Consider the following 20,988-nt stretch of genomic DNA (forward strand, 5'->3'; position numbering starts at 1 on the left):
TGACGTGTGTGCCTGAGAAACCAATGCAGCCAGCTGCATTTGAATTTTTCGTGTCCTTTTGCACCTCGCCATTATTTCGCAAAACACTACATAATAAATATACCCAAGTCTGCGGGAGTTATCAAACATCCAATATTAAAGGTCTGTGGACAGGACCACCAGCAGAAAGTCAGGCTGACGGAAGGCCGATGAGGAGACGTAAATGTAAAACAATACATGCACGAACAAAAAAAAAATAAAACTTAACAAAGACTGCAATAGGGCTCGAACCACCGACCTCACTCATTCTTAATGTGTTGCTCTAAACAACTACAGCACAACTGCTGATCGTTTGGGTATTATTAACTTTAATGGCTTCTATCGTTACGTCTAGACATACCGCTAGACACTCCGACTATTCAAACGAACCGCCTAACTGGAGTGCATGGCGTGGCTTCCGTGCGGCGCAGCAGCCGTTTCTGTGTGGAGGTGGCTCGTGCGCCATGCGGTGCAGCAGTCTCTGCCTTAAAAAATCTGAAGGATCCACTGTCACTTGAACGTTGGCTGCATTTGTCTTCTGGAAGTTTTAATAGTTTGAATAATCAAGACTCCAGTGCGAATGAAACCGAATACTATACAGTGTTAGAAAAGTATTCCAAAGTTCAAAACATTTGCGCACCCCTAGCTTGCATGCCTTCTTTTCGTTTTCCCTGTTGTGTGCTTTTGTAGTTATTTGGTGGCATTTGTGGTGTCCCAACTGCTTTCTTGTGTCCGTGTTTGCACACCCTAACTCTTCTACAATGAACATTATATGTTATTTTATTGCGATAGCAATTATATGGACACTCAGGGCTGGATTTCACAGCCGGCGTTGACGTGAGCGTCGGTGTCGATGTCATGCACCGTATATATGTATACGTATCTATATATATATATGAAAACGCAAAAAATTTTTAAAATCCCAGAAAAAGATTCCGATGTGCGGAATTGAATGTAGGACCTCCGTGAATGCGAGGCGTTAACCACTGAGCCACAGAGAGCTACCTCCTTCAATGTTCAAACGGCAATCTATTCATACCTACCACTTACCGCTGTTGGCAGGTATCTCGGGGGGGGGAACTACCGCGTTTTCAACATTACAGTCGAATCTCATTAATTCGAACACACTTTATTCGAACCTTTGGTTAATTCGAACTCATGATGAGGTCCTGTCAAAGCTATGTGTATTCTGATGGGCGAGAACGCCTGGTAGTTTGAACGAACAAGCACTTGCGACGGTTAATTCAAACATACTGTGCTCCGAAAATGCTCTCAGCACCCCGCCCAATCCCGCGGCGGCACCTCAGACACCTCAAAGGTGCGCACAAAGGAAAGGAAAAGGAAAGAAAAGGCTGCGGTGGATGTTTGCACTCTCTCAAATGCCGATCTGCGGCGCGCCTGTACCACGCTTCACCCTTTTCCGCCCCTGCCACATAAACACCCTCCTCCTTTCAACACCGCACCCAAAGAGACAGAGGAAATAAAAAAGAAAGCTGTCGCGGAGTGTGGCTCTCTCCCGCGCTGGTGCCACGCTTCCCCCTTCCCCGTCCCTGCCACGTAACCCTTCCCCTTTCAATGATGTATGCGATGAGAGCAAAAAAAATACATAAAAATGCCGATCTGCTTCTCTCCGCGTTTAGACGCTCCTCCTTTCTCGTCATATGCTGGCCACACTGCTGCTTTGGCGCAGAGGGCAGTAGCGGAGATGCAGTCTTTGTTGTCGTCGTCTTTAGAGTGTGTCAACACTGGACATTGCCACGCCCAACTTCTCTTACCAGGAGAATGCTGAAACCAAAGCAAACATGCTTTGCAAGCTGCGTGCAAAATTGATTGACTCACTGCAAGGCGAACATGTACAGACGTGCATCACGGATTACTTCAATTAATGACGGATGTCCTGTGATTTGTGAATGAATGTAAGTCTTCTGAAACTTCCCCCTGAATGCCCATGCACCACTGCATAGGGAGCCCTCCTTAGTTTTCATTAATTCAAAGTTCTTTTAATTCGAACGAAATTTCGTTCGAATTATCGAGATTCGACTGTATCAGCAAGATGGCACAGTGAGCATGCGACTGCTCTCATCTCTCACGTGTACTTTGGCCCACGTGGAGAATAAGGGGGTGTACGCTCGATCGCGAGCCTTTGTGTGGAGAATCGTACGTCTTGTCTAGCCCTTGAGTTTCGTCCGAACGATTCTGTTGTAGTTACTGGGCTCACAAAGGTCACTGCAATCGTTGCTCAGCTTCCGTTTGCGAAAAGGGCGTGCTTTTCAGATACAGCGAAGTAACAACTGAGATGCTTATTCGCGTTAATCTGTACCTGTGAGTACGTTTCATGCGTCCTTTGTGCGTGAGAAACATGGGGCACGTTTCGATCTGCTTGCCATTCTGCGCGCGCGACCTTCCACTTTGTTGCTATCGCGTTCATTGATTCGCCTTTGCGGCAAAGCTGTGACTTTTTTTACGGTACTTTAACAATCAGGCATGTGCAAATATTCAAATGCATCAAATATTCAACTGAATATTACAGTATTACAGGTATTTCAATTTGAATTTAAATTATCCAAAATTTCAAAGTATTCAATATGAACGAATAAATGTATATTGTTCGTATATTAATTGATATGTGGGGTTTAACGTCCCAAAACCACTATATGATTATGAGAGACGCCGTAGTGGAGGGCTCCGGAAGTTTAGACCACCTGGGGTTCTTTAACGTGCACCCAAATCTGAGCACACGGGCCTACAACATTTCCGCCTCCATCGGAAATGCAGCCGCCGCAGCCGGGATAATATTCGTATATTACTCCCTGTAAAAGTGGTTCCTCTGCAGCAAAGGGGTGTTATGCCGTGAAAGCACCTGTTTAAATGTATATTAGTCTGCATGTGACCCTTTCAAGGGTACTTTCACTGCAGTGAAGAAATGCTAAGTAGTGAAAACACCTGTTAAAAAAAATCAGCACCAAGCGTGCAAAGCCCTACTTCAAAGTTAAATAAGCATATCATCCTCACATCGATTCATCATTTTTTTTTTTTCAGTTTAGAAGCTTTTTTTAAATACCAGCTTATATTGCCACGAACGAAATAACAGACAGCGACGAATGGACGTCTTACTCGCCCCCAGACCAGGAAGCAAAGTTCTTCTTTCTCTACTTCCAAGAGATTTCACGCTACAGTTATGGCTCATACCCATTACCTGTGACATTATTTCCTCTCCTCGAAAAGCATCATCTCGATGCTGGTGATGAGCATTGAAAAAAAGAATGAGAAAGAAAAGGTGCTACCATGGAATCTAGCAACTGCGTTGTAAGGCAAAAAAAAAATGGGCTGGTGTCCTAGAAGTACTCAATAAAGAAAGGAGTTAGGACACAAGACAATCAAAAAGAAACAAAAGTGACAAAAAATAGGCATTGCATAGTAAGTCAGTTCACGTTCGATTGCTGACGCGAGAAATATGGCTTGAGCCTTGACACATGCACCACATCACTTTGTGGTAACCGATGGGAATGACTTGAGGTGCCCTCAGGGAGAACTTCATATGTAACGTCACCGAGTCGGCGTAGAACTTTGTACGGGCCGAAGTAGCACCGCAGTAACTTTTCAGAGTGACCACACTGTCGGATGGGAGCCCGCACCCAAACTTCATCGCCTGGTTGGAAGGTAACCTCTCGGTGTGTAAAGTTGTAGCGGCGTGCGTCGGCAGTTTGGCGAGCCTGAATACAGCGTCGGGCAAGTTGACGGGCCTCCTCGGCGCGTTAAGCAAACAAGGCAGCGTCCACGTTAAACATGCCCAGATTACTGGGAAGGAGCATTGCGTCGAGCATTGTAGTGACCTCTCGACCATGAACTAAGCGGAATGGGGTGAAACCTGTACTCTCTTTGACTGCTGTATAGTAAGCGAAAGTTACGTAAGGGAGTATATCATCCTAGTTCTTGTGATCAACGGCCACATACATTGACAGCATGTCTGCAATGGTCTTGTTCAACCGTTCAGTGAGTCCGTTGTTTGGGGGTGATAACCCGTGGTTTTCCGATGTTCTGTACCACTTAGTCTCAGCACTTCTTGAAGCATATCTGCGGTGAAAGCCGTACCACGATCAGTAATTATTACAGCTGGCGCTCCGTGACGAAGTACGATGCTAGTGACGAAAAACTGGGCAATTTCGGCTGCAGCAGCTCTGGGCAGGGTCTTTGTTTCGCTATAACGTGTTAAATAATCGGTGGCAACCACAATCTACCGGTCTCCAGATGAAGACGTGGGAAACGATCCGAGCAAGTCAATGCGAATTTGATGGAATGGTGTTTTCGGCGTGGCGATAGGCTGTAGTAGTCCTGCTAGTCGGACAGGTGAAGTCTTACGACGTTGGCAGTCGCGGCGTGTGCGGACGTACTGCTCGACTGTCTTCGCGAGGCGTGGCCAGTAGTATGAGCGACGAATTCTTTCCAATGTGCGCGTGTAGCCAAGATGTCCGGATGATAGTTCGTCATGACAAGCATGTAAAATATCGTCCCGAAGCGAGGTCGGCGCAACCAGTAGGTAAATAGCCTGGGTATGGTCGAAATTTTTCTTATAGAGGACTCCATCCCTGATGCAGAACGAGGCCAGTGAACGTGCGAAGTGTCGAGGAAGGCTGCGTTTTCGGCCTTCAAGGTAGTCAATCAGCGCTTAGCTCCATGTCGTCGCATTGTTGTTGAGCCAAGTTGGTTGCTGATACAGAGGAAAGAAATGTATTATCCTCTTCAACGTCCGCGTTCGTACTTCCAATTGGCGCACGTGAAAGACAGTCAGGATCAGTGTGTTTGCGTCCTGTGAATGACTGTAACGTCAAATTCTTGCAGCCAAAGGCTTCACCGTGCTTGACGACTGGAAGGATCTTTGAGGTTGGCGAGCCAGCATAATGAATGGTGGTCGCTAACTACCCTAAATGGTCAACCGTACAAATAAGGGCGAAACTTTGATATAACCCAAACAGCGGCTAAGTATTCTTTTTTTGTTGCAGAGTAGTTTTTCTCTGCGGATGATAGTGTTCGACTTGCATAGGCAATCACGCGCTCTACGCCATTTTGCCATTGAACCAATACAGCTCCAAGTCCGACGTTGCTGGCATCCGTGTGTAGCTCTGTGGCAGGGTTGTCGTCAAAGTGATCGAGTACAGGTGGGGCTTGGAGATGGTTTCGTAGCGTGTCAAAGGCGTGATGCTGATCATGACCCCAAACAAACGGTACGCCGTCTTTTGCAAGTTCATTTAGCGGTTCAGCGATTTTAGAAAAGCCTTTGACAAAGCGTCTGTACTATGCGCACAGTCCCAGAAATCGGCAGAGATCGCACTTGTTCGTTGGGACAGGAAATGCAGCAATAGCTTTCGTTTTCTCAGGGTCTGGGTGTATACCGGCGTGGCATTTCTCAGGTTTGAGACAAAGTCCAGCTGTTCGAATCGCCTGAAGAACTGCCTGTAAGCGCTGAACGTGCTGCTCAAACGTGTCCGAGAAGACGATCACATTGTCAAGGTAGACAAGACACGATTGCCATTTTAGCCCAGAAAAAACCGTGTCCATCATTCTTTGAAAAGTAGCTGGCGCCGAGCATAAACTGAAGAGAAGGACCTTGAACTCGCAGAGTCCGTCAGGAGTAATGAATGCGGTCTTTTTGCGGTCGCGCTCATCAACAGAAACTTGCCAATAGCCGCTGCGTAGATCCATGGAAGAAAAGTAACGAGCTTTGCGAATGCGGTCCAGCGAGTCATCTATTCGTGGTAAAGGATACACGTCTTTCTTCGTGATCTTATTCAACTTTCGGTAGTCGACGCAAAATCGCAGGGTACCATCTTTTTTTCTTTACTAACACAACAGGGGACACCCAGAGACTGGTCAATGACTGGATGATATCGTCCTTGAGCATCTGCTGGACCTGTTGGCGTATAACCTCTTGTTCTTTTTGCGAGACTCTGTAGGCGTGCTGTCGAATGGGTCTTTCGGTAGGCTCGGTGATGATATGATGCTTGGCAAGCAGTGTTTGGTTCACTTTCGAAGGCATAGCAAAGCAGTCCCGAAATGAGTCGAGTAGCTTCAAAAGACGTTCCCGTTGTGCGGATAGTAGACCCTGGTTTACGTCGAGAGTGGTTGCGAATGTCATGGCGGAATCATCGCACGACGAAAGAGCAGATAATGTTGAGGGACCAGGGATGTCAGCAATATCCTCAAGGTATGCGATCGCAGTGCGTTTGGTAAGATGGCAATACTCCTCGCTGAAATTCGTGACTAACAGGCAAGCCTGCTTCCTCCTGGGCTGAACAATACCTCGGGCAACACAGATTTGTTGTGCAAAAAGTAGACAAATTTCCTTCTGCAATTACAGCATCGGGGACATCTTAGTCACACTCAACGTTAATAAAGAGGCTGCTGCGAGGAGGCATAGTAACAGATTCGGAGGATACACGTAGGGCAGCCTTCGATAAGTGGGTGTTTTTAGGCTCAGGGTGAAACGGGTCCTCGAACGACACCTGCAAGTCTCGTAGGTCAATAATTGCGCTGTGTTCGCGAAGAAAGTCCAGTCCCAGAATGAGTGGACAGGATCACACAGGTAATACGAGGAAAGACCCTGTGAACGTCCAAGCACGGACTCGAACAGGGGGCTGTGCACATTCCAGTCGGCGTGACGAGGTGGCCCCCTGCCGTGCGCAACGGGGGTCCTTGCCAAGGGGTAGTTACCTTCCTCAGTTGGGATGCCAGGGCGCTGCTCATAACTGAATAATCGGCGCCGGTGTCGACTCGGGCAGTGATGACGTGATTATCGACGTGTAGGGTGATGTTGGCGGAAACAGTCTTATGGCTTTCGGAAACGACTGGAAAGTCTGAACGGTCTTCGTCAGGTCTTTGCGTCGAGGGAGGCTCTTTGACAGTTCGTTGGGACGTGCCTTCAACCCCAGGAGCCGGGGTTTCTAGTTTCCTCTGCGGAGACTCAGTGAGCGGCGTCTGAAAGGAGCATAAGATGACGAGGGAATGCTAGGTGACGTGGGGCGGTGAGGTGATTGTGATCGTGATTGGGGGCGTTGACGAAGGCGAGAAGCTTGCTGGCCCATAAAGTACGCTTCGATGCCGCGGGGACGCTCACCGTAACACGGGCACCGAGCATCAGGGTGAAAGCCACGGAGACGAAGTTGGCGGTACTGGCAATTGCGGTAGACATGACCCGCTTCGCCACAGTGGTAGCAGAGTGGACGGTTATCTGACGTACGCCACACGCTGACCTTTGTGGCGTTCTGTCGCGATACAGACGAATGATAAGTTGGTGCACTCGGAAACCTTGAGGCGGGTGGCGGAGTCGAAGAGGTGCCCTGGAATCGATGGCTAGCCTGATCCATTCTCCGCATGGTGGGATTAGGAGCATGTGGTGCAGGAGATCGCAGAGCTGCCACTTAAGTTAACACAGGGGCCTCAGGCCTCGTTGGCATGAGTAAAGTGACCACCTGTCAGATCTCATTTCGGATTAAGTCTGCGAGAGCATTCAAGGGTGGTTGGAGTCCCGCTGCTTGGAGTTGACGCAGCTCGTCCCGCACGACGCTTCTTATGAACTCTGCGAGGGCATGCCTCTCCCTGTCAGCCCCGATAGAGCATGCAGCAGTGGTGACGTCGTGGCGTTCATACTGTGACGACCGATGCTGGTCGTCACAGTATGATGCTCCATTGTGGTTGCCTCATTTATGAACTCAGCCACAGTCGTCGGTGGATTGCACACGAGTCCGGCGATGAGCTGCTCTTTTACACCACGCATTAAATGACGCACCTTCTTTCCCTCGGACATTGTAGGGTCGGCACACTTGAAGAGTCGAAGCATGTCCTCGACAAACATTGAAACTCTCTCATTAGGTCTTTGGTTCCGAGACAAGATGGCCTGCTCCACATTCTCTTTCCTTTCAGTGCTGCGGTATGCAGCACTGAAAGGAAAGACAAACATGACATGGCAAGGGTTCAGCCAATGATACTGTCGGCTGAACCCTTGCCATGTCGCAAAGGAACCCTCGTGATTCTCATACCACGTTTTGGCAGAGTTCTAACGCGAAGTAAACTCTCCGCAGCTTGCGAGCTTCATCCCATTCGTTGATGTTGGCAACTCGATTGAAGTGGTCAAGCCAGTCATCAACATCTTCATAAATGTCTCCATGAAATGAGCGTGGTGTTTGCGGCGCATGAAAAACATGCGGGAGAAAAGAATAGGCGTCGTTGGTTTGACTCGCCTGGTTGGTAGTCGAAGTTGCCATCTCGTCTTGAGAGAGGGGACCGTATTCAGGAGATAGTCCTCGCAGGCGGCGACTGCTTCTTGCCGTGGGAGCTGTAGCTGTCTCCAAGTATCTTGGTGTGTCGGCTGAAAATTTGCAGCCGAGGCGCATTTACCCCGCACCTCCACCAGTGCCACGAACGAAATAACAGACAGCAATGAATCGACATCTTGCTCGCCTCCAAACCAGGAAGCAAAGTCTTCTTCTTTCTCTACTTCCAAAAGATTTCACGCTACAGTTATGGCTCATACCCATTACCTGGGACAATATGCTCCATGTATAGTAAATTTTAAAACGTAAAACCTTTTACCGGTTGTCACTTGCAACCTACCAAGTGTCAAATTTTGCCACTATTTGAAGTTGCGTTTAGCTCCCTCAATTGATGAAGAGAAAGACATTCGCACAGGCATTTAAATTTTTTAAGAATATTGCACAGGTTGGCTAGGTCATGACAAACATGCTCATTTTACTTATAGTATGTCATTAATACTATTCAAATTAGATTAGAAATTATTTGACTAAAACCAGTATTTGCTTTAAAACTGCTTCGAACCTAAAATTTGCTACTGGCATGAGCCTAGAGACAAATATGGCATAAGCGGACGAAAGAAACCTACACATTGCTAGAATAGCGAGAGACAAGACACCCACCGACAGAGAGTGGTTCCCATCCTAAGCAGTTCATGAGAGCTTACCAATGATGGAGGAAGTAGGCATCGTCCCCGGGGCATTGACCGTGGACAGTGCTGGCCCATGGTTGCCCGCACTGTTAAGCATCACCACTCCATACCGGTCAATCACCTCATGCATGAGCTCCATCAGTCGCCTGTCAAAGGAGGCAGCAGGGTCAGTGCTCAAAGTAGCAGCCCGTTCAAGAAGCATGCCTGCTCGTTACACGCCAAGCAACTTACCGTGAAAAGCTTAATTATACATAGACTGACATGAAAAGAAAGTGGCCGAAATTTGGGAGAATCATCGTGGAGTGAATGACCATAGCATGAAGCACTAACATGTGCATAGGTGGCGATGTCCACATGTAGGCAAAAGGGGACAGACAATGTGATTGCACCTCTCTACCGTCAGCTGATATCTAGTCGCAAATGCAACAAGACAACATTGATGGGATTGGCCATTACAGATATCCAAAAAAGGGGGTCCATTTGGGACCAATACCAAAGTGCACTTTAATGGAGACTGACTGAGAGGTATTGTGCTATCTTATGGTGCGTAGCGTTTGCTACGTCGAGAGTATTCAGGTACAGATTGCCATTTTACCACATAACGATGCATAGAACAAAGTTAGTAACTGCACAATTGCGTAAAATTAAAATTGTACAAAAGGTCCACTCAATTTGAGAGCAAAAGGTTTGAAGAGGCAGGAAAAAAATCAAGCAAGCCCTGGTCGGATTTAGAGAGAGATTCTCATGAATCTTTCCCACTGAAATTCCACATGCTCTATTATCGAAGAAGCTCTGTGGCCCCGCCTCCATGTGGTGGGACAGGTGCCATGCATAATTATCAGTTTACAAAAAACAAACTATTAATTGTAATTTTCTTGGTTTTTGCATAGAGCGGAAATGCGAGCTAGAGAAAGCAAGCAGTCTGCTTATGCTTGAATTATGCCACAGTAGTTCTGTTACCCATTCAGCGTTAGTATTTCCAGATACTGGACTGTCCCAGGGAATGAAAGTGTCACAGCTGCCATAAGTTAGCTCATAGCCATAAACGGCTGTGTTTATGTTTGACATCATTTGTGGGCAGGCTCATCCATAAAGTGGGCTTCTCTCACCTCTATTTAGACTTTCATAAATCAGGTAATAAAACCTAAGGTGCAGAGGTGTCAGTTACAAAAGTTGGTGTACTGTTGAGTCGAGATGGCAGAACTGGTCAGTGGTAACTAAGCACCGATTAAGGGGGGACAAGGGTCTTTAAATTTTTTTTTCTGTTTTTGGCTCAATCTTGACCAAACCTCACCATCTTGGACAGTTTTTCATGCTGATTTCAAATATGTAATTGTTTCTGAAGTAGCTTCAGTGGATAAAAAAATATTAACATCTGTAATTTAATTAATTATGCACTTCATTGGGGGCTTTTTGGCAACTTAATCAAGCCAGATCCAAAAAATAAATGCATAGCCCCAATGCTGAGGGCTTTCTGTATGGGGTGATGCTATTTTTATTAATTTTTAGGCATTATATAGATAAGAAAACAGACCAGCACTTACAATGGATATTCTGTTCAATTTTCGCTCATTACTATCCATAATTGTAATTAACAGTATGCTTCTAGAGTAATCAAAATAGCATCACCCCATAGGTAATGTTATTACAAATAAAATGATACCAAGTTTGTCATTCTCAATCAACAGTAACATATAAGAAAAACCCCTAAGGTTTAGTGTGGTGCACAAAAACATCGAACTGAGAAAAACGCATTTAAAGTTTCTAATAACTAACTTTTGCTAAAGTGAAGCAAGAGCAATAAAAATGGCACCGTTGTATAGCTCTACATTATGTGAGTATGGCTGAACCAAATGTGTCAATGCACCTTCCCAAAATATTTGCCACAGCTCATTTAAAAACTGTGTACTGGCCGTTGAATCAGTATAAGGAACCCAGTCTACAACTTTGTGGCTGTTCTAGTGCACTGAAAACCAAAGGAAGACACATGTTATATATAAAAACATTGCCCTTTTATACATAAAACACTATTTCAAGTAAAACACACATTTTTGTCCCAGACATCCTTACAATTCTACAGCATGCCAGGGCTGTATGCAGTGTCTCTTGCAGGCTTATGTCGCTTTGCAAGTGTTGCCTTTGTTGAACTGCTCTGCAGGTGCTCCCTCCGCGATTTGTGAAGCCTGGTTTTATCCTTTTCAAGGCTACGACGCATGAAGAGATTTCCTGCACAGTAGCCTGCCTCCGCAATAACAGGCATTTCCGACAGCCCGTTGTCAGAATGCGCTGCTTCGGCCATCTCCGGCGTTCTCGGCGGCGCGCAGGCCGCTCCCTTCTGCCGCGCATTCCACGCTCGCTTTCGTTTCCTGCCGAAAGCTTGACGAGTGTTCTTCTTCAGGCGAGCTTCCCAAGCCATGCCGGCGAAATGCAGAAAGACGTATACGTCAGCGACGTCGGTACACGAGCGGGTAGCAGACGAGATAACACGCACGAGAGCAGGCGCCGACGGAGCAAAACCAAACAAAAAAAAAAGAGCGAGCAACCGTGGCCGCGCCGCCGCGCCAGCCAATGGTAAGCGCGAGACGGGGGGGCTCGCCGGCGCGCGCGCGCTCTAGCCAATCAGCGGTCCGGCAGACGGCTTCGCAAAACGGGGGAGGGCAGTCGTTGTGTTGGAGCTACGCCATTTTGAGAGCCCACAAAACGCGCACAAAGGAACCAGCTTCAAAACAAGCCCAAGATGGCGCCGATCCGCCAGCTGCTTCGCTGGCGGCGCGCGCGGGAAGTTCGAACAACTTTTCTGTTTTGCGAGTTGTTTTGCGACTCCCGTGATGGTTTGAAAATAGATTTTAACCTATTTTTTTATCGAATTTAGCGTTAATAATTTGAGGAGAGGTGCTTATAGGTTCAAAGATTCGAAAAATGCGTTTTTCTCAAAATCGATTTTTTGGCCATTTTTTACTTTTCTAAGACCCGCGTCCCCCCTTAACAGCTTCACTAGAAGTTGCCTCACATCCCCCCGGCTTTTATCACGTGTGCAATAAGAGCTCCAGTGTACTTTTAGTTGTCACACTGAAGCATGTAGGTACCAGTCACTGGCTAGAAGAAAAATTGGTACAAATGCCAGGTGTGCTTTACCACAGACCTCACTGTGCTGAAACAGCTCCTCTCTGCAGGCCAACATCCCTTGGTGCTCTTCTCATATGTATCTGCCGAGCTTGAAGAGCAGCTTTTCAGTGGCTCCTTAAGGCCACTCAACAGGCCCTATAATAAATTTTACTTGGACCATGAAAGTAGTTGTGTGTCCGATGAGGAGCATTATGCCACAAAATTTTTTTCAATCGGTTCATTACGAGCTGAGAAAGCTGCATTTTTGAAGTGGCACAAAACAGGGATGAGAGGAGGCATGCTCGAAACCCTAACTGCTCCCCACGTAGCCTTTGCAAGCCAAATCTCTTCCCTACCCTCTCCCGCATTCGGCCAATAGGTCACATGCGAACAATGTGCCCGAACAAGCCCAACCCCCAAACAAACACACGAGTGGCGTTTTTTTTTTTTTTTGGTCGTTGACCAGCCTTATTTTGTGATCTACTGGGATGGTTCGGAAACGCTGGCTGAGACGCGGTAGAATAGCTGACCATGATGAGCACGTGAACGCATAGGAGCGTTACTTTCGCTTCCACGGCTGTCGTCTGCTCGATGCGCTGACAGCGGGGACACGAACGCATGCGAAATGCTAGCACATTAGCCCAGCATCTCACTGCAATTCACGAGAAAAAAATGGAAAGAATACGTGCACATTCCCTTATTGCGTCTCATTATTTTGCTCAGGATTTATTAATATTTTCAAGCAACAAATTACATAAACTACGCATGTAGAGTTAAATAATTTTCGCCATGTCACGTGCCACTGTTAGGAACGTCGAAGCACAGTCGTCTACGTAGAGGACCAACGTTACTGCATTGCCGTGTACGTACGGCCATTTATACGCGCACGTTATGCCCTCATTCTCTGGGCACGCGCCCGCAAAAGGGGGGGGAGCAGCGTTCATCTTGAAATATACCCACTTCCGCGGTGCGCAGCGTTGCAGATTTCAGCAGACGTGATCGTGAACATTGTGCTTGTAGGCTCAAAATTGTCAAACCTGGTGAGTGGCTCTTTAATAGTTAGGTGCCAGTGCGATCCTTCTCACTTCTCGTCAAACTAGCCAGAAGCACAACACACCGTTTTCTTCACAATAAATGCTCAACACAGAACCGTGGCTTAAGAGTGGCGACAGCTATTACACTCTTTAGTCCTACGAGTCAGTACCCCTCCGCACACCCCTGATGCTCAATGGCAACAACAATCGATAAGCTTTATGGACCTTTTCTTTATTGAAAAAAAAGGCACAGTGTATGTGACATCCTCACCCTCCGATCCAGTGAGCGTGCTCGCCGTAGCTCATGTTGATGAGTTGGCATCCCTGCTGGAGCACACGCACCATGGCCCGGGCTAATGCAGTGCCCGTCTCCATGGAGCCCAGTCGCAAGTCTCCAATAGCCACACTGACAAGCTGTGCACCAGGTGCCACACCGTTGCGCTCGGGGCAGTTCGGGAAGCAGGCAGCAGCAATGCATGCCACGTGGGTGCCGTGTGTCGCTGCATCAGCCGTCAAACTTACATTGTGGAAACTTCCTCATGCCACTGTACACATGGACAATCGAGCCATCTATGTCCAGCTTGTTCTATGTTTATACTTGCTTGCAACATATTATGGTTTTCTTTTCAATGGCTCATAAACAAGTACAATATTGAGCTCCTTGAATATTACCAATCTAGTACACACTTTACTGTAAACTAATATTGTCGATGTAGAAGAAAACTTGAATTAGTTATTCAAAAATGATCACCTTAACAAGAGTCCAGCCATGTATGTGAAAAAGACAAAATCCATCTCTCTGGCATTTGGAGATGGAACATTTCACTAAATCACCACAAAAAAGTTTAATTATGTCATTCTGATTTCATGACTTGATAAGAAACACTGCTGTGAGAGACAATTGGGTTTAAGAGACACCAGTATGCCTACATTGAAATAGGGATTGATAAGAAAATGCATAAGTGGTATCCTGCTTATTATAGAGACCTCGCATAAAAGACAATTGCTCCCTGGTGCACGTTTCTTACAAAGGGGTTCAACTTACTGAATTTTCTCAAGCCTAAAAAGCTTGTTACCTTGGAAGCGTTTCCCCTACAATGCATGTTTGCCTGGATAGTTAAAGCATTCAAAGGAAGTCTCCAAGAAATCATGCTGAGTACTTCATTAAGATTTTGACAAAAGACGGCAACAATGCTAGGACAGTTAAACGTCTATATAGGTAGTTACTTTCTTCTACAGAAAGCCATCGGTAAATACGTCTAAATAATATAGCCACCAGGAGATATTTTTTACAATGGTGTCATGAAAATGCTTGACAATTTGGGGAGTAAAAAAATGCACTAAATCTACAAAAACCAACATTGATGAACCCAAGATCTACCAACCACAAGTTGATGCTATTGCAACTAATTTTTTCTCACAGCCACCATAACAAGTGGAGCTGAAGCAAATGAAGCTTCCATGCGCTGTAGTAGTAATCAGTGCAAAAAAAAACAGTTTTGATGTTCAAGCCCACAAACTTCAGGCAGCTAAGAAATCAATAGATTATTGTGTAAACTTATCCACAACAACCAACTCTAAAGTACAAGCAATACTAGCTGTTCAATCATTAATCGTCTGTAATCTGATTTTTGGTAAGGCCCATCAGCCTTAAGCAGGATCAAAGATCCCAGCATCATTGGATGCTCTCGGGTGAGTATCTAAGTAAACACAACTACATACTTGCGTCGCATGTTCAATGCTATCGGAAACAGTCGCCAAGGTTCCTCGACAGTTTGGCACTGCCAGTGCTATGCAGTAGGATTCCTCGACAGTTAGGCACTGCCAGTGCTATGCAGTAGGTGCACATGAAGATACAGAAAGAAGTAATTGTTGCACTACTGTACCTATTCTGTCACTGTGGCTTCCAACAGTCTCCTGCCAGAGGAGTCAAATGAAGTGTCACTGCCTTCACAAAATGGAGGCAGGGCATATTTTGTTGTATGTTCATGAAAGACTGTGACGTGTGGGTCATAGCTGCTCCCCAGCGCAAATGGTAATGTTCCACTTCCATTCATTATGAATTATCACATCCAATGAAAATCATTTGGCACACTGACAATACCTTCTTGCATGTTAAGGCTAGTGAATATGAGTAGAGCAAACAAAGAAAGGTTTTCTGCTCCTGGTCAACCAGGAAAAACTTCTAAAAGTTTGAAACGGGAAAATACACTGGCCTAGGACTTCGCTTAGAGACTCCCTAGAACAGTAAAACCGTGTGACAGAGCTTGTCAAGGCAACAATTCTTTTATGGCAGGTGATCGAGAAGCATCTAGGAGAAGTGTTCAAGGGTCCCAGAAACTCTTTGAATATGGCCAGAAAATGCTAACGATTGGCACGCAAGGCTATGCAAGCATGTGTTCCTGCCGTGGCTATGCAGCACATGGCAAGGAATTTAGAACTAAATTTCAGTCAGCTGCCAATCGCTCGCTCTTCTTTCTGCCAATGATGCTGTATACACAAGATCAACTACGTCACCTATCTGAAAGACAAGGCTATAGTCTGATTTGAACTTCACAAGCTGAATATTTAACGTAGTGTGGTGGCCCTGCTGCAAGCAAGTGATCTACGTGCAACGTTTCTACATCAATCATGCACATAAATAAAAGATAAGAACTTGCCCACCCCACCCCCACCCTCATGTAGCTTAATTCCACCATACTTGCTGGGACAAAAGAAGAGAGCATGTGACAAAGGTCAAACAAGAATAAGTTTCCCACTGTTGTTTTCGTCTGCCTTTTCCTTCTAATCTTTAACATAGCCAACTCAGCTTTCTGTCATTCCAACCACTAGATATGATTTAGGGAGATTCTATAGTAAACCATTCCATAGAAGAGTGAAGTCCCTCGATTGACATCAAAGTTTCTTTTATGGCTAATGGTGAATCTGGGCAACTAAAGGGAAGTTGGAAGTATTGCTACATGTCTCATCTTCGTTGATCCTCCTATGTTTAAGTGAATAAAGTTCTTGAGGCAGTGAAGTCATTGGAAATTTATCAAAACTGCACAGAGACTCTATCCCAACTTTTGGATGAAGGAGCAAGTTGCCTCGCATCCCCCCGAAAAAAGTGGCTACGTCCCTTGCCGAGCTGATCGATGTCACTTAAAGGGGCCCTGCAACACTTTTTGAGCATGGTCAGAAAACAGAACTGATCGGTAGTAGAGGCTCCCGACAACACGCGAGCCAAATAACGTAGCACAGCACGCGGCCTGGAATTCATAATAAATGATCAATGTAAGTCAACTGAACATTGCTTTCTCTACTCTCGACAAATCATGTTATATGCCCAAAAATCACACGTCAACGACCCATCTATCAGCCATTGGCTGATTTGAACATGGCACACTTGCTCATTACAGAGATCGCCACAGGAGGCCACTACTTGTCCACGTGTGCGCGGGATCACACTAAAAAAGCCGAGCATTCGAAAAAAAAAAGAAAAAAGTGCTCAAGGTCGCGAAGCATGCATGACGTTTTTCTGTGGCCCTGCCATCCTTCCCTGCTTAGCCTTCAGCGCTTTCATCGGGACGAGAGAAGAGAGAATGCAATTGCAGCATGCGACAAACCTTTGTAAGTCCACTCGCACTGGACGAATTTTCAAAAGTTTTGCGGCATTGAATTCTTGAGCCAATAAGCTCTTCCAGTTGATTCATTTTATGGTTACTTGAAACTAGGCCACTTTAAGGCATAACTTTGCAAGTGACATCTGTTTCCTAAACGATCAAGATTGCTGACAAGATGAGTGAGAACTACTCCGCTCTGGAGTTGAGAAAAGCAGCATTCAGGTCTGGATGTGCCCCCTCAACTGCTGTCTCAAAAGGTGCTGCTTGGTTTTAACCGACTGTCTCCTGTCAAGTGACAATTTATTAAAAGATAAACGTGCAAAAACCCCATGCTTTGAACTGAACGCTGGCAGCAGCAAAAGTTCCAATTTATTGCCTTCATTTTAATTATCTCTTTCTGCTGACCATCATGCCTGCTAGGCAGAAGGGTTTTCATAGGGACAAGGAGGAAACACGAATCACGCCTCATTTCTTGCATCATTCCAGCAAAGCGAAAGTGATCAATACTGGGCGAAATTCAAGGAGATGGCAGACACCTCTACGTAAAGCAGAAGCTATAGTATTTCTCTGCACATTCACAAAGGGTGAAGACGCCAAAATGCTTAATAACTTAAGAACAAGGCCACACTTAAATGCCAACAGCAACGAAATTTTACCTGGGTAAAATATGTGCAGAATGCGTAGTATATCTTGGTAAACAATAATAATGAGAGTGAAAAAGCTTGCAATCACATATTTCATTTATAATCAGTGCTCTAACTGTCAGCTAGCAGACGACGCGGAGCTCTAGCAGTGTGCCGGGACAAATTGGGCATAAACAGAAAAGATGTCAATTACAGCTCACCACCACTCGTGAGCAGACTTCCCTGCAGCCACATCCTTTCCTTTTCTACATGACGCACCTTTACAGTTGGATAATTCAAAGGATTTAACTTTTTTGTAGTATAAAATGTGGGGCCATAGGCTGCTGGAACATATGTTACAACTGGGGAACAGCTTTTATGCACTTAAAAAAAATCATGAAGCGCCAAAAGGTGCTGGTTAGTGAGGCGAAAGGAATGGGATATATCGAAAAGCGTGGTGCTTTGCACCGCACACTTCAAAGATGATGAATGTAAACACGACCGCTGTCTATGCGGCCAAATACCGTTGAAAGGGTAAATAACAATGAATCCTGATGCATAGCCTTCAACATTCAGTGACTGCAAACACAACAGCGAGAAGCCCTGACCGGAGTTAAGAGAAGTGCCGGCAACAAAAATTCATACAGCTTTAGTATAACATAAAATGCCTTCGTTAGCTCGTTACATTAACTAAATTACAGCGTAACGTTACTCCAAAGACAAAACCAGTAAAACAATGACTCACAAAGCGCTAGACTAGCTGCGCCATCTATGATCGTGTAAGCAAAGCTCCAAAAGCCAATCAGCACGCTTTTAGCTACGAGTAGTCAAAGCTGCAAAGTTCAACAGAAATGTTATTGTGGTCAGTTCAAAGCAATTGAGGCTCATAAATGTATTATAAGAAAAAGGATTGTTCGACAATACGATTAATGTAAATTTTGGGGGTACAGTCAGACAAGTGTTTACAGAAATGCAGAGATACTTTTGGTAGACGTGGGACTGTGTCAAACTAAGCACAGGTATCGAAAACAGTACCGTCTTATCATCCATAGTCTATCAACGAAGCGAGAATATCTGAGGCGTAAGGAAACGGCATCATTCATTGTGAACCAGCGACTTCACCAAGACAGCAGGACAAGGCCGTAGGCGTGAAGCTGGCAGCCGTAATTTAGATATGCGCCGTATCCTTCCCGGTGCATGTTTACATTGTTTTGTTTTTTTCGTTACCACCTAAAGAGAAAACTTTGGGGCACGACCGGATAGCGCATATTTCAAACCGCAAAGCAGACGATTCGCCTGCATCGGTCGTCTGTCGAGCTGCTGTCTACTTCACTTCCGATAAACTGTAATGGCATCGTTCTTTTTAGTTTCAGTAACCAGAATTGCAGTGTTAGTGTTTTTCCTTAGGTAACTATAGCAGAATCTCGATAAGCAGAAATCGCTTAAACTGAATTGCCGCTTAAGCGGAACAGTAGCCTGTAAGTTGGTTGATTCTGTATTGACACAATGCAAAAAAATGTTCCGGTAATCAGAACCGCAATTCCCACTACACCGTGTAAATGGAACCAAAAATGGAACTTCTGGCAGGCCCATCACTATGAGCATCGACCTTTTCCGTTTCCGGCTGTTTTGTTTTTCCAGCCAGCCTCGTAGGTGCCCGTAGGCCTCGTCTCGTTGGTAGGCTGTGCAGCAAATGCTCCATTGCTGTCCATCTCGTCGTTCAGCCTCCGTTCTAGTCGCCGAGGTCACGGCCACGTTTTCCGGCCATTGTGGAGCCATTGGTGCTTCATTGCCGCGTTGGTGTCGTCTGACTTTGGTAACTTGTAAGTGCTCGCGAAGTTGAGGCCTTGCCTTAGCTGTATAATGGCAACACAAAAGCATGCACACCATGCGCTGACGTTAGAAAAGAAGATCATTCTCGATTTCAAAAGTGGCTCCTACTCGAAGTCGGTGCTCGCAACGAAGCACGGCACCCCGAAGAGCAGCTTCAACAAGGATTCTGCACGACAAGAGAAGCTGCAGAATGCCTTCGAAACATCGCGATTGGGGTTCCAAAGGAAGCGTCTGCCACACGGCGACCACGAAGTACTAGAGAAGTGTCTCGTATTCTGGCTTATGAAAGCCCGGAGTCAGAACATTCTAGCCAACGGTCCTTTAATCCGTGCTAAGGCTGAAAAGTTTATTCTTCGACTCGGTATAACCGACTTCTTGTGCAGTGAAGGCTGGCTGCCGAGGTTTAAAGAGAGAAATGACCTCTTTTTCCGCACCATCGTAGGAGAAGCTGCAGCAGCTGACGCGACTGCATGTCGAGACTGGCGGACAGGACGGCTGCCGGAGATCATGCGCCGATTCGAAGTTGACGATATTTACAATGTAGATGAAACAGCGCTCTTTTATAAGCTCCTGCCATCAAAATCTATTGCCTTCAAAGGTGAGCTGTGCACAGGGGGCAAGCTTTGCAAAGAACAATTTACTGTCTTAGTAGGAGCCAACATGTCTGGCAGCAACAAATTGAAGCTGCTTGTTATAGGAAAATAAAAAATCCTCGCTGTTTCAAGGGAATCGCTACTTTACCCGTCACTTACGAGTCGAGCTCGAAAGCTTGGATGACACACGCCCTCTTCAGTAAATGGCTGCACACAGAAGGTGCAGGATTTTCGCGACAGAATACCAAGGTTTTTTTTCTTGTTGATAACTGTCCCGGACGTGGGACTATGACAGGACTGAAGTCGATTCAGTTGGAATTCCTCCCAGCCAACACCAACACACTGTTGCAGCCCATGGATCAGGGAGTTCATGGATCAGCCCATGGATCAGGGAGGCCGAAGCCACGCTGGCGAACTACGTCGCTAGCGTGGCTTCGGCCGCACCCCACTCAGCATGGCACGTGCAATCCTACCCTTATCAACTGCATGCGCTTAAAGGGGCCCTGCAACGCTTTTTGAGCATGGTCAGAAAATGCTGCCGATTGGTAGTAGAGGCTCCCGACAACACGCGATCCAAATATTGTAGTGCAGCACGCGGCCTAGAATTCACAATAAATTATCAAAGTCAGCTGAAAATTGCTTTCTCTTCTCTCGACGAATCACGCAATATACCCAAGAATCACACATAGCAAGCCCATCTATCAGCCACTGGATGATTTAAACATGGTGCGCTCACTCGTGACAGAAATCGCCGCGGGAGACCGCTACTTGTCCACGCCTCCAAGCGAGATCACACTGATAAAGCCACGCATTCGAAAAGAAAAAAAAAAAAGTTCTCAGGTCACAAGGCTCGCGTGACGTTTCTTTAGGGCCCAGCCATCCCTCCCTGCTTAGCCTCCAGCGCTTTCGTCGGGACGAGAGAAGAGAAAATGTGATAGCAGCGTGTGACAAATCTGTAACTTCGCTCATACTGGACGGACTATTAAAATTTCTGCGGCATTGAATTTGTGAAGCAATAAACTCTTTCAATGAATTCATTCCATGGTTACTTGAAAAAGTGTTTCAGAGCCCCTTTAGAAGTTTCTTGTCTGGAAAGACATCGTCGTTATCGAGCTTGCAACAAATATCGCGTTTGCTTTTTGTCCACAAATTGAAAACTTTTTATGGTTTTATGACGCGAGCTTTCACTTTCGCTGCCAGTGCGCTGTCATACGTAAGCTTGGA

The 20,988-nt window shown here is 46.0% G+C and overlaps 1 protein-coding gene across 1 annotated transcript in view; it reads right to left on the reverse strand.

The window, feature by feature from the left end:
* The window catches only part of TppII (Tripeptidyl-peptidase II), a 236,372-nt gene that overhangs the window by 180,433 nt on the left and 34,951 nt on the right, over positions 1 to 20,988 (reverse strand). Inside the window, exons 8-9 of the mRNA XM_075873097.1 lie at positions 13,385 to 13,613; positions 8,990 to 9,120 (exon numbers count right to left, since the gene is read on the reverse strand). Of these exons, the coding sequence (XP_075729212.1) occupies positions 8,990 to 9,120; positions 13,385 to 13,613 (360 nt within the window). The remainder of the gene's footprint in view (positions 1 to 8,989; positions 9,121 to 13,384; positions 13,614 to 20,988) is intronic.

The sequence above is a fragment of the Rhipicephalus microplus genome, chromosome 1, assembly GCF_043290135.1.
Source record: "Rhipicephalus microplus isolate Deutch F79 chromosome 1, USDA_Rmic, whole genome shotgun sequence".
Lineage (NCBI taxonomy): Eukaryota > Metazoa > Arthropoda > Arachnida > Ixodida > Ixodidae > Rhipicephalus > Rhipicephalus microplus.